The sequence below is a fragment of the Trypanosoma equiperdum genome (genome assembly GCF_001457755.1).
Source record: "Trypanosoma equiperdum strain OVI genome assembly, contig: ctg_1712, whole genome shotgun sequence".
Taxonomy (NCBI): domain Eukaryota; phylum Euglenozoa; class Kinetoplastea; order Trypanosomatida; family Trypanosomatidae; genus Trypanosoma; species Trypanosoma equiperdum.
This window is the reverse complement of record NW_027123741.1, coordinates 55,084-66,738: the sequence shown is the minus strand read 5'-3', so window position 1 is coordinate 66,738 and position 11,655 is coordinate 55,084. Positions and strand designations below refer to the sequence as shown.

At 48.5% G+C, this 11,655-nt stretch overlaps 5 protein-coding genes across 5 annotated transcripts; all 5 read left to right on the top strand.

The window, feature by feature from the left end:
• Positions 1 to 562: 562 nt before the first annotated feature.
• On the top strand, positions 563 to 2,221 carry TEOVI_000506900 (T-complex protein 1, alpha subunit, putative; the record flags this gene model as incomplete). Its single annotated transcript, XM_067222895.1, has 1 exon — positions 563 to 2,221. The coding sequence occupies one exon, from the start codon at positions 563 to 565 to the stop codon at positions 2,219 to 2,221; it is 1,659 nt and encodes a 552-aa protein (XP_067078996.1).
• Positions 2,222 to 3,209: 988 nt separating this feature from the next.
• Positions 3,210 to 3,914, top strand: TEOVI_000506800 (uncharacterized protein; the record flags this gene model as incomplete). Its single annotated transcript, XM_067222894.1, has 1 exon — positions 3,210 to 3,914. One exon carries the CDS (start codon positions 3,210 to 3,212, stop codon positions 3,912 to 3,914), a length of 705 nt encoding a protein of 234 aa, XP_067078995.1.
• An 853-nt stretch (positions 3,915 to 4,767) lies between these two features.
• Positions 4,768 to 5,922, top strand: TEOVI_000506700 (chaperone protein DNAj, putative; the record flags this gene model as incomplete). The annotated part of the gene is made up of 1 exon (XM_067222893.1): positions 4,768 to 5,922. The coding sequence occupies one exon, from the start codon at positions 4,768 to 4,770 to the stop codon at positions 5,920 to 5,922; it is 1,155 nt and encodes a 384-aa protein (XP_067078994.1).
• A 783-nt stretch (positions 5,923 to 6,705) lies between these two features.
• TEOVI_000506600 (dihydrolipoyl dehydrogenase) lies at positions 6,706 to 8,139 on the top strand (the record flags this gene model as incomplete). The annotated part of the gene is made up of 1 exon (XM_067222892.1): positions 6,706 to 8,139. One exon carries the CDS (start codon positions 6,706 to 6,708, stop codon positions 8,137 to 8,139), a length of 1,434 nt encoding a protein of 477 aa, XP_067078993.1.
• A 2,097-nt stretch (positions 8,140 to 10,236) lies between these two features.
• TEOVI_000506500 (mitotic cyclin 6) lies at positions 10,237 to 11,517 on the top strand (the record flags this gene model as incomplete). Its single annotated transcript, XM_067222891.1, has 1 exon — positions 10,237 to 11,517. One exon carries the CDS (start codon positions 10,237 to 10,239, stop codon positions 11,515 to 11,517), a length of 1,281 nt encoding a protein of 426 aa, XP_067078992.1.
• Positions 11,518 to 11,655: the final 138 nt, after the last annotated feature.

The following is an 11,655-nucleotide window of genomic DNA, read 5'->3' as shown; positions in this document are numbered from 1 at the left end:
ATAGATAGATGTATATGTGTGTTATAATTTGCGTAGCGGTAACTTGAGTGACCGTTCGAGCGCATCAGTCTTCTTTTTTTTTTTTCATATGTCGACTTCACAACCTTTCATCCTCGTCTCGGCTTTTTATAATTTATTTGTTTGTCTCGCAGTTAGTTGATTTGCCTATAAGCTGATGGTCCTCTTCAGCTCCTGCCATGTCAAGATGAAGGGTGCTTGCAACGCTACACGGAACTTACGTTGTTGCATTGGTGATGATTTCAATTCCGATATGCCTCGGTTACGATTTAACCGATACGTTTCTTTTGTCGCTTTTTAGAAACGGTGTCATGTGTTGCACTAGTTGTTGTTACTTCTCTTATGGTCATTCATATTTCCCCCCCTTTTTTTCACTCTCCTCTTGTGGACCGGCAATCGTTATCGTGTCTCCTACCCATCCTTTTCGCTCTAATCGTTTTCATGTTTTCCTTCTTTTTTTTTTTTACCCCCCTCATTTTGTCGCCTGTACATTTCACAAATTACCTTAACGGAAGTTTACCTGCTAATACTTAATTAAACGCAAATGCAAACCAAGCAGAAGGCCGCGCTTGGAATTAACGGTTTCCGGACGAGTGGATTGGCAGTACGACGGGAGAATGTAACGGCCACAGCTGCCGTGGCGAACGTTGTCAAATCATCTCTGGGTCCTGTTGGGCTCGACAAGATGCTTGTGGATGATGTTGGCGACGTGTGTGTTACAAATGACGGAGCCACAATACTGAAAAGCTTAGACGTTGAGCACCCCGCCGCCCGCCTGCTCGTGGATCTCGCGCAGTTGCAGGACAAAGAGGTCGGTGACGGTACCACTTCTGTTGTTATCCTCGCCGCCGAGTTGCTTAAGCGGGCTCAGGACCTCATTGTTCAGGGTATCCACGCCACCAGCATTATTGCAGGTTATAAGTTGGCTCTTCGTGAGGCCTTGCGGTACTTGAAGGATAGCTTAAGTGTCTCTGTGAATGCGCTTGGCAAGGAAGTGCTGCTGAACATCGCCCGCACATCCATGAGCAGTAAGATCCTCAGCGCCGATGCCGAGCTCTTCGCGAAAATTGTGGTGGATGCTATTCAGTCCGTGAAGACTGTGAATGACTTGGGGGATGTTGTGTACCCGCGGAAGGCTGTGAGCATCTTGCTTCAGCACGGCAAGAGTTCGCGTGAATCGATGCTCCTGCAAGGCTTCGCGTTGGGTCTCTCCCGCGCCGCACAAGGGATGCCGACATCGGTTCAGAATGCCAAGATTGCACTCATTGACTTCGACTTACGCGCTGTGAAGATGAAGTTAAGTATGAATATCACCATTACAGACCCCACGAAGGCAGAGGCCATCCGTCAGCGGGAGCTCGACATCACGAAGGAGCGCATAAAGAAGATGATCGCCGCCGGTGCAAACGTCATTCTTACCTCGTGGGGTATTGAAGACAGCATGATGAAGTACATGGTGGATGAAGGTATTCTCGGTGTGCGTCGTGTTAAGAAGGAGGATATGCGCCGCATTGCAAAGGCTACCGGTGCGCAGATCGTGCACACGATGTCCGACCTCGAAGGTGAGGAAGTATTCGAATCCAAGTGGCTCGGCCAAGCGGACCGCGTATATGAGGAACGCTTCGGTGAGGATGATGTTATCATCATCTCCGGTACGAGCAACTCCGTTTGCGCAACCATAGTATGCCGTGGTGCAAACTACTTTGTCCTTGAAGAGATGGAGCGCGCTTTGAATGACGCCCTTTGGGCAGTTGCCCGGACTCTAGAGGCGAGTCTGGTGGTGGCTGGCGGTGGGGCGGTAGAGGCGGCGCTGTCTGTCTATCTGGAGAACTTTGCCTTTACACTCGGCTCAAGGGAACAACTGGCAGTAGCAGCCTTTGCAGAGGCGCTGTTGGTTATTCCCAAGACATTAGCCCTCAACGCTGCAATGGACGCTACAGAGTTGGTGTCACGGCTGCGTGTCATTCACAATGAGGCTCAGAGGGAGGGGGCGAAAGGTGGCAATGCGGGGAGCGCTTCCCGCTTCTGCGGCCTTGACCTCGTTGAAGGGACGGCTCGCAATAACGTCGAGGCCGGCGTGCTCGAGCCACAACCCAGCAAAGTGAAGTCATTGCAGTTCGCCACGGAGGCAGCCATCACCATCATTCGCATTGATGACTGTGTTCGCCTTAACCCTGAGGAAGAGGAGGAGGGACGCCGTTAATGAAGTCTAACTTCGTCGCGCACATGCATATATATAAATATATATTTATATGTAGGTGCACCCTCCACACTTAGTCGCGTAAGATACATACGAAGAGAGGAGAAATATCCTGTTTCCACCGCATTATAAAGAGGAGAATTGGAGGGAGGCGTAAGACAACGTTGGTGTCCTCCGCGTGACAGAGGAGTATAGTGCGGAAAGAAAATATGAGTATGGACGTACCGATGTGCGTGAGAGGGAGGGGTTAGGGTAAATTATATTGGAGATGAGGGTTGTGGTCGAGATAAACAATTATTCGTTAAGAGTAAAAAGAAAAAAGAAAAGGAATGAAAGGTGGATCTTGTTTGTTATTTCCATCGAATTAAGAACAAAATGAAGAGGAGGACAGTAGGAAGAGGTATTATTTTTTTTAAAAAAACAACAACAACATCATCAAAGTGAATGCAAGATTCTCATATGGTCTTAATGTGTGCCGTCTTCTACGTGACAGAAGGAAAAAGAAGAAAAAAAAAGACAAAAGAGCAGGGAGGAGGGGTGAGAAAGGGTAGAAAAGGTACGACTCCATTTTCAACCCTTTTCGCGTCGCCCCTGCCGTTGGCACATGCCCCCTGCCCTCGTTCATCGCCCTGTGAAAGGGGATGGTGGAGCCCATTTTTTAAAAAAATTTCGTTCGGACCACTCAGAACCTCTACGTAGATAATGAAGAAGAATTTGTCGTGGTAAAGGTACGGAGTGGATAGCAAAAGGGCAATACCGATAGAATGCGCGTGTGTGGGGGCGTAGGTTTTTCACTTCGATAGTCGCAGGCGAGGAAGGGAACACGAATAGGTGTGACTTACCGCGGCGTTGTGCGGAGTTTGTTTCCTTGCTGTCTTACATTCCATGATACAACTTTATACATGTACGCATACTTACCTTCTATCCACTCTTTTAAACCGCTTATATTAGTGCAGAAAGTGCATCAACCTCGGTTTCAACTGGCCTTTTCATGTCTTCAGGTGACAGCAGCGGTGGAGGGGGAGGTGTGCGGGAACTGGGCACAGTTACCGCCGGCATGGCGATGATGAATTTCGACGAGAAGACGAAACCCTACACTCGTACTGACCTGATAAAGTTTCTTCAGAACTACGAGGAGAATTTGACTCCGCCAGAGAAACAACTCGTTTGGCAGGGAATGCTGGGGACCCTTGTTGGCATGCCGCTTGCTTTTTTTGTTGGCTACAAAGTGAGCTCACGATTTGCATGGCATCGCGTGGGACGTGCGCTGACACCCATTGGCGGCAAGGGGCGGGAAGAGAAACCCTCATGGCTCATTCGTAACATATCGACTGTTGGTCAGGTCATGTTTGGGTTGGCAGCTTCAACTATCCCGTATATAGTTGTTCAACAGTGGTTTATTTCCCGCGTATTGGCCGCAGATGAACATGAAGGTAACCTTTCTTTTCACGTACGGCGGCTCATGATCACACAACGTAGCAGCATGATGTTTACGCGAACTGCCACGCGGGAGGTAACTCGAGAGGAGCAGGAGCGACTTATGGGTGAAGCTACGCAGCATTCAGCAGAGAATCGGTCCGGCCGCCAGGGAGGCGCTCCTCTTGGAGTAACCGATGTGAACCTGCGACTCGGCCAGCAGGCCATGACACCTGTGGCGCAAACGGGGTACAAACCAATGCCAGGTCAGTCATCGTGATGACGGGAACAATTTAATGGTGTGGTCACGCAATGAATTATTGTGGTGCGTGAGGTTCTGTTTGATTGTTTTCATTAATGTCGTCAGGTTCCTGTTTTTTTTTCTTTCAAAAGGAAAATAATTGTTTCCACTTCTTTTTTTTTTTACCTTTTTCGTGTTACTATTCTTCTATCTGTGTTCTGTTTCGTCTTAAATCGTGCGGTCGTCGAGTTGGGGTGGGTGTCAATTCTGCAGTTGAAGATTGCTGTGGGATCTGATGTAGAGAAGAACCTCAAAAAAAAATTAAAAGGGGGAAGGATATCAAATACCAAGTAAAAGTGGAGCTCGGATGGAAGTGTGTGTGTGTGTGTGTGTATGGTGTTGGCACGAGACGGAAGTGGTGTAGCTCCGCCATATATATATATATATATATTTCAATTTACTGGTCGTTACGAGAGTTATATGCGAGTACAATTATATATATATTTTGGCATTGTGTTGCTCGGTTTTCCTTCCACTTCCTGTTCAACTCCTTTTTCGATGTCTACTTTCTGTTTCATGTTCCTCTCAATCCCAAATATTTTTTTTTGTTTTTTTTCTTCATCTAACGCACGTACATACACTTGTGTGTGGGGCGTGTGTGGTTAGAATAACAACACTTAATATATACAATAGGGGGAGGGTCGCCACCGCAACAAATATAACAAAGGGCAAGGGTGAAGGTGGCTGGGAAGGGAGCAAAGGGGTAAACGGAAGAGAGGAATACGTCTACACTCCGATCAGGGTTTCAAGGCTGTGGGTTGTGGGTGAGCTTCAGTCGTAGGAGCAGTACGGGGTTCACAAACACCGCCGCCAGCTTCATTTATTGGTTAAGATGCGGGGTTTGGCGGCAGCCCACACTTCCAATACAAAACTTGTTTCCTTTCTGTTCGTTAGTTTTGCGTGTCTAGGTTTCGCTCCCGTTGTGCACTCCCATGATGACAGTGGGGATGGGGCGGATGAGATTGACTACTACGCTGTGCTCGGTCTGACTCCTGAGGCCACTGACAGGGAGGTGCGACAGAGGTTCCGGGAACTTTCCCGTAAATATCACCCAGATGTTTCTTCTGGTGGCGATGCGCGTGAGATGTTCAGTAGAATCACTCGTGCAAATGAGGTGCTTTCTGACAAAAAGAAACGCCGCATGTACGATATGCGCGGTGAGGAAGGGTTGCGACAGCTGAAGCGATTAGAGGCAGAGAGTGGAGGAGAGCAGTTTGGCTCAATCTCGCAGCTTTTCCGTCACCACGCTGCCAGGCGCCTAAGGGGGAAGAATACCGAGGCGACACTTCACCTGCCTCTCGATGTTGTGTACACGGGTGGTAGGCGAACTGTCACTATTAACAAGCAAAAGGTGTGCACTAAGTGCCGGGGCACGGGCGCCAAACGCCCATCTGGGCTGAAAACGTGTGAACATTGCGGGGGGCATGGCATCTTGCGGCAACGTTTGCAGCTTGCCCCAGGCATGTTTCAGGAAATACGCCAAACCTGCCCGTACTGTGGTGGGCGCGGCAGTATTATGAAGGAACGATGTGGGGTGTGTGGCGGCAACGGTGTGCATCGAGCTGATGTGGAGCTTACAGTCGATATAGATGCCGGTATGCCTGAAGGACATGTTCTTTCGTTTGAGATGGAGGCGGATGAGTCCCCCGATACGATTCCTGGAGACCTCCTTTTGAGCGTTCAGACGAAGAAACATCCCCGTTTCTCCCGCCGTGCAAACGATGTAGATCTCGACATGACGCTTGTGGTGACGTTGAAGGAGGCGCTTCTTGGCTTTCAGCGGCGTGTAGAGCATCTCGATGGGTCGGAGTTTTTCGTGAATGAGACAGGTATCACACAATATGGTTCGGTGCTGAAGGTACCCGGGAAGGGGATGCCTCGGCACAACGTGCCATCAGAGTTTGGTGACCTGTACGTGAAGGTTTTGTTTGAGATGCCTGATATGCTAACCAAAGAGCAGAGGGAGGAGTTGGCGGAGCATCTGTAGGGAGCAGAAAATTTTCGTAACCTTCGTTTGGGTTGTGCCATTGCTGTGGATGTGGATTCATTTTGCTCCCGGGGTTACTTTGCTTGCGTGTTTGTTCTTCGGTTGGGGTGTAATGTCATGGTATGTGCTCTCTTACTGTCGCCGGTCTCTTTCTTGACCTCTCATCGCTTCTTCATGTTTTGCCAGTGCCGTTACTTTGCGCGGAAGTGAATGGAAAAGTGAGTCTGCCGGTGATGTGTTTAATATGGGGAAAGGGGGGGTTGTTATAATACTTGGTGTGCTATACCATACGTTCCATTTGTAATGTTGCCTTGTGCCACGTCCTGTGTGGCACGTCTCCCTTTTATTTTTCCTCCCTAGGATAGTATATATATATATATATATATATATATATATGCACATACTACTTACCTTTTCCTCCATTATGAACTTCCGCTTTAGTGCTGTTATCACTTGCAATGATTGACGCGCTATCGTGGGAGTCGAAGCCTGTCGGGTCGCTTGTACATAAGCATATATGGGTATAAATAACTTGTATACTGGAGCGTTTCTGCCTTTCATTCCATCGGTGGGAAAAAGCGGAGTACATAATTTTTTTTCCACCTTTCTTTTTTTTCTTTTTTCTACTCATTTAAAATGAAGTGAGCGACCTGTGAAGGGAAGAGGATATCTTCGAAGCATCTGCATACGCACTCCAACATCAAACAAACAACCCCTAGCAACATCGAAGTATAAACTCGGTAGTTCAAAGAACGCAGTAAAAGAACACTCAGCGAAGACGAAATGTTCCGTCGCTGCTTTCCGATCTTTAACCCCTACGATGTCGTGGTCGTTGGCGGTGGCCCCGGTGGTTACGTGGCAGCCATCAAAGCAGCTCAACTCGGCCTTAAGACGGCATGCGTGGAGAAGCGTGGGGCCCTCGGTGGCACGTGCCTAAACGTTGGCTGCATTCCCTCGAAAGCACTTCTTCACGCCACACACATGTATCATGATGCACATGCCAACTTTGAACGTTACGGCCTGATGGGTGGTGCAGGTGTCACGATGGATGTGGCCAAAATGCAGCAACAAAAGGCGAAATCCGTGAATGGTCTCACCAGCGGTGTCGAATACCTCTTGAAGAAGAATAAGGTGACATACTACAAGGGTGAGGCCGGATTCGTCACTCCTAATACACTTAACGTGAAGGGAATCGACGGAAAAGATGAGGCCATCGAGGCGAAGAACACCATCATTGCCACCGGTAGTGAGCCGACGGCTCTTCCATTCCTTCCCTTTGATGAGAAGGTTGTGCTCTCCTCCACTGGTGCCCTCGCGCTTCAGCAGGTGCCGAAGAAGATGGTAGTCATTGGTGGTGGTGTTATCGGCCTTGAGCTCGGGAGCGTGTGGGCGCGCCTCGGATCCGATGTCACGGTTGTGGAGTTTGCACCTCGTTGTGCCCCAACCCTTGACAGCGACGTCACCGACGCCCTCGTTGGTGCACTCAAGAGGAACGAGAAGATGAAGTTCATGACCGGCACGAAAGTCGTAAATGGAACAAACAACGGCGATAGCGTGACTCTTGAGGTGGAACAAGCTGGCGGCAAGCGCGAGACGCTCCACTGCGATGCACTGCTCGTGTCTGTGGGGCGGCGTCCGTATACCGCAGGTCTTGGATTGGAAAAAATTAACGTTTCCCTCAATGAGCGCGGTTTCGTAAAGATTGGGAACCACTTTGAAACCAATGTGGCAGGTGTGTACGCTATTGGTGATGTGGTGGACAAGGGCCCGATGCTCGCCCATAAGGCTGAGGATGAAGGTGTTGCGTGCGCTGAGATCCTCGCTGGTCGCCCGGGCCACGTCAACTATGATGTCATTCCTGGTGTCATTTACACGATGCCAGAGGTAGCGAGCGTTGGCAAAACTGAGGAGGAGCTGAAGAAGGCAGGTGTGGCATATAAGGTGGGGAAGTTCCCCTTTAATGCCAACAGCCGCGCGAAGGCCGTTGCCACGGAGGACGGCTTCGTCAAGGTGTTAACTGACAAGGCCACGGACCGTATCCTTGGCGTCCACATCGTTTGTTCCGCCGCCGGTGAACTCATTGCGGAGGCCTGCCTTGCGATGGAGTATGGCGCCAGTTCGGAGGATGTTGGCCGCACCTGCCACGCCCACCCAACCATGTCCGAGGCGGTGAAGGAGGCCTGCATGGCGTGCTTTGCCAAAACAATCAACTTCTAATGTGAGTCAATCATAAATGGACGCAAACATGCGCATTTCACATATAGGGGACGAGGAGGGGGGGAGATATGGGTCGGTTGAGTGCGAGTAAGCGAGGAGGGAATGTACACACAGACACACACACACAAGACAGAAGACAACGAATGGATGCGGGTCACTACATGTGACCGGCCTCGCCCCCCCCTTTCTGCGGGATCAGCGGTGTAGGAATAGTGGCTGAAGGATGTGTATTAACGCGGGCATTTATTTGTTGAATCTCTTCTAGTTTCTCCCTCTCTCTCTTTCTCTCGTTCCTTTTATTCGTTATATTGTTTACATTTGAGCTGTGAAACGGGTGAATTAGTAGAAACGGTGAGGAAATGGGACGGGCGTGTAGGGGAGGGGGAGCGTAAAGGGTTTGGGAGAAGGGGGTTAAACAAATTAAATATTGAGCGACATTTAGGGGGTGGGGAGAAGGATGACGAAACGACGATACGCCGTCAACGGGTGGTTCGGTTATTGGCAAAGTAAAACCCATAATTCGCAGTCGTTGTTGGGGGCGGGCGTGAATGAATCATCACATCAGTGGGAGACGTGAAGAATACAAAGCTCAAAGAAGAAGAATTTGATTCGAGGATGATGTGAGGAACAGGAAAGGAAATAACGAAAAAAAAAATAAGTGATAAACTAGAGTTTAGTGCGAAGTTTAATTGCGGGGGGAGCAGTGTGTTCGACTATATTTAACGGTTGTCAAACAGAAGAGCGTGAATTTAAGACAAGAGTGAAGGACCAAAAATGATTCAAACAAAATAAAAAGCAAAAGAAAGAGCAAAAATAGAAACGACTTACCGAACGTATAAAAAAAGCAAGGAGAACAGTCTACGTTTAACATGCGGCTACATTCGTATAAAGGTGCTGGGCGTCCGTCAGCAAAGCCGTGTCTTCAGCGAACGATCGTTACTAAACTTCATTCAAGTAGTTGTTGTGAGTGAAACGCTAGCAAAAACAACAACAACGGCCGAATCAGCATGAACTAACTGAAGCATACCCCCAGCGGCATGTGAGGAAGGAGATATGAGGAAGAGAGAGTGAGGAGGAAATAAGGCGTAGAGAATGTCCCGTAAAGTGTGAGGCGTGTGGCAATGATGATGGAGAGCTGTGAGTTCTTTTCGGGTTCCCTCCCCCCCTCTTTCCCTCCACATTCTGTTGCCCGCGCATGGTTGTTTGCTCTTCTTTTTTTTTTTTCGTCCTCTTTTTTTCCCCCTCCACGCCAGATGTCGAAATTCCTTACCTATATTTTCTCGATAGGTCATCCGTTTCTTATTCTTTCTCATATTTTGATTATCATGCCAAAGCAAAACGAAAAAGAAGGTTTAAACTCTTTTATTCGGTCGTTTTTTTTTAAAAAACTTAATCACGTTCTTGCTTGAGAGCAACGAGAGGGACTGCTGCTTTTGAATGCTTCGGTGTGGCTTTTTGTTAAAAAAACTCAAACTGACATACCTTTCTTTTATTTCGTATCTTTCTGACCCTTTTTTTCCCCTTTCATTTTTGTTTTGTCTTATTTTCGCTCCTCCCACAACGCTCCGAACAATTTGGCTCCAACGGAATAACTGGTACGTTATAGCAAACAGGGAAAGATTAAAATAAAACTACGAATAAGCAGGGATAAGAGGAGGGCAACATCAGGTTTCTATTCAAAAAGTAAGAAGGACGGTGCACTGAAGAGGTTAGGCGTGAATAGAAACGGAGAAGGTACCCGTGTTCCTCTAAGGTTCACACATACAGCTGAAGATTGAAAGGAGTGAGTCCATCTGAGCGAGCAACAACAGCGAAACGCAAGGGGAGACTGTTGTAACGAAACGTGCATTAGTTGAACGTCTAACGAGAGGCCGGAGGGCGTGAAGGAAGCGGTTCAACTACCTTGCCTTCCACTTTCCAGTTTACCAAGGCCTACTTCAGAAAGAAGTATTTAAGCAACAAAAAAAAATAAATAGCAACATCAGCAAAGTAAGAGCACGTAAAAGTGGAGTTACGAACGAACGCGCACAAACGTACACACACTAGACATTCGCAGACTGCGCACGACTAGTACAAAATTAGGGGTCCTGCACGGCAATGAATCCCACGGCACTTCGTGAGGTCTCAAACCTGTCCACAGGTTCTGGAGATGTGAAGCAGCGACTTGCTCAGCGGCGCAGCGCTAATTTAGAGTCGTGTCGTTATCCTTACTCATCCAGCGCTGTGCGACACGGCTCCGGCAGTTTGTTAAGCCTTCGCTCAAGTCTCTACAGCCCCGTAGGTACGGCAGGGAAGGAGTCATCTGTAAGCCCTCATGCTGACCGGCTTCGTGAGAATAATCCGGTATACTGCAGCGATGTTATTAAGGACATCACAACAATGTACATGGAAAGTGAGAAGGAGGCTATATACGGTCAGGTCCTTCCGTCACCCCGCTATTTAACGTACCAGCCAGAGATAAACGAGAAAATGCGAATGATTCTCGTCGATTGGCTTATTGACGTTCACCTAAAGTTTAAACTACATCCCGAGACGCTTTACCTCACGGTGAGCATCGTAGACCGCTACCTTTCTTCTGTTAACACGAGGCGTACGACCGGACGGTACATACCGCGTTCAAAGCTGCAGTTAGTTGGTATCACCGCCATTCTTCTTGCTGCCAAGTACGAAGAGATATGGCCTCCGGAGGTGAAGGAGTGCGTGTACATATGTGCCAATACCTACACTCGTGATGAGGTCATTCGCATGGAACGTGAGATGTGCACTGAGCTGTCCTTCCGCTTTACTGTTCCAACGCCGTTTCCTTTCATTGTTCGATTACTTGACGTTGTTGAGGGCCTCGAGCGGCAGCAGCAGACGCAACAGTTGTCACATCAGCTACAGCAGATCCAATCGCAGTCGCAATCTCAATCTCAACAGACACAAATGCAAGCATCACAGTCACAACCACAATCTCTGTCGCGTTCCCGCTCACAGTCGCGTTCGCAGCCGCGCTCTGATGAGGAATGCACGGCATATGTTCTACAGCTTCGGCACACCGCTTTCTTTTTTCTTGACCACGGCATGCTTGATTACAAATGCCTTCAGTTCTCCCCGTCGCAGCAAGCAAAGGCCGCCTTGTTTCTTGCACTAGTGACACTACACATGAAAGAGCAAGGCTCATCGTATGTGCTGAACAACGATATCATATGGACTCGTCAGCTTCAGTACTACAGTAAGGCTCAAGTACGTGATTTCAAGGCGTGCGCGAGGACCATGTTAGATTTTGTGAGTTACGTCTCCACAACGCGTTACCAATCGGTGCGTCGCAAGTACAGCAGCTCAAAGTATGGTGAAGTGGCTAAACTGACTATGCCTAGTGAAGTACCTGACTTTTGATTGGTTTACTTCCTTACACTCTGCTGTGTAAAATGTCTTGTGTTTGGTTGTGGTGTGTTGCGTGCTTCTTTGTTTGTTCCCTTTCTTGTTTGTTCTTTTTGTTTTAACCCTCCATCGACATCTTTTCTTTACCGCATT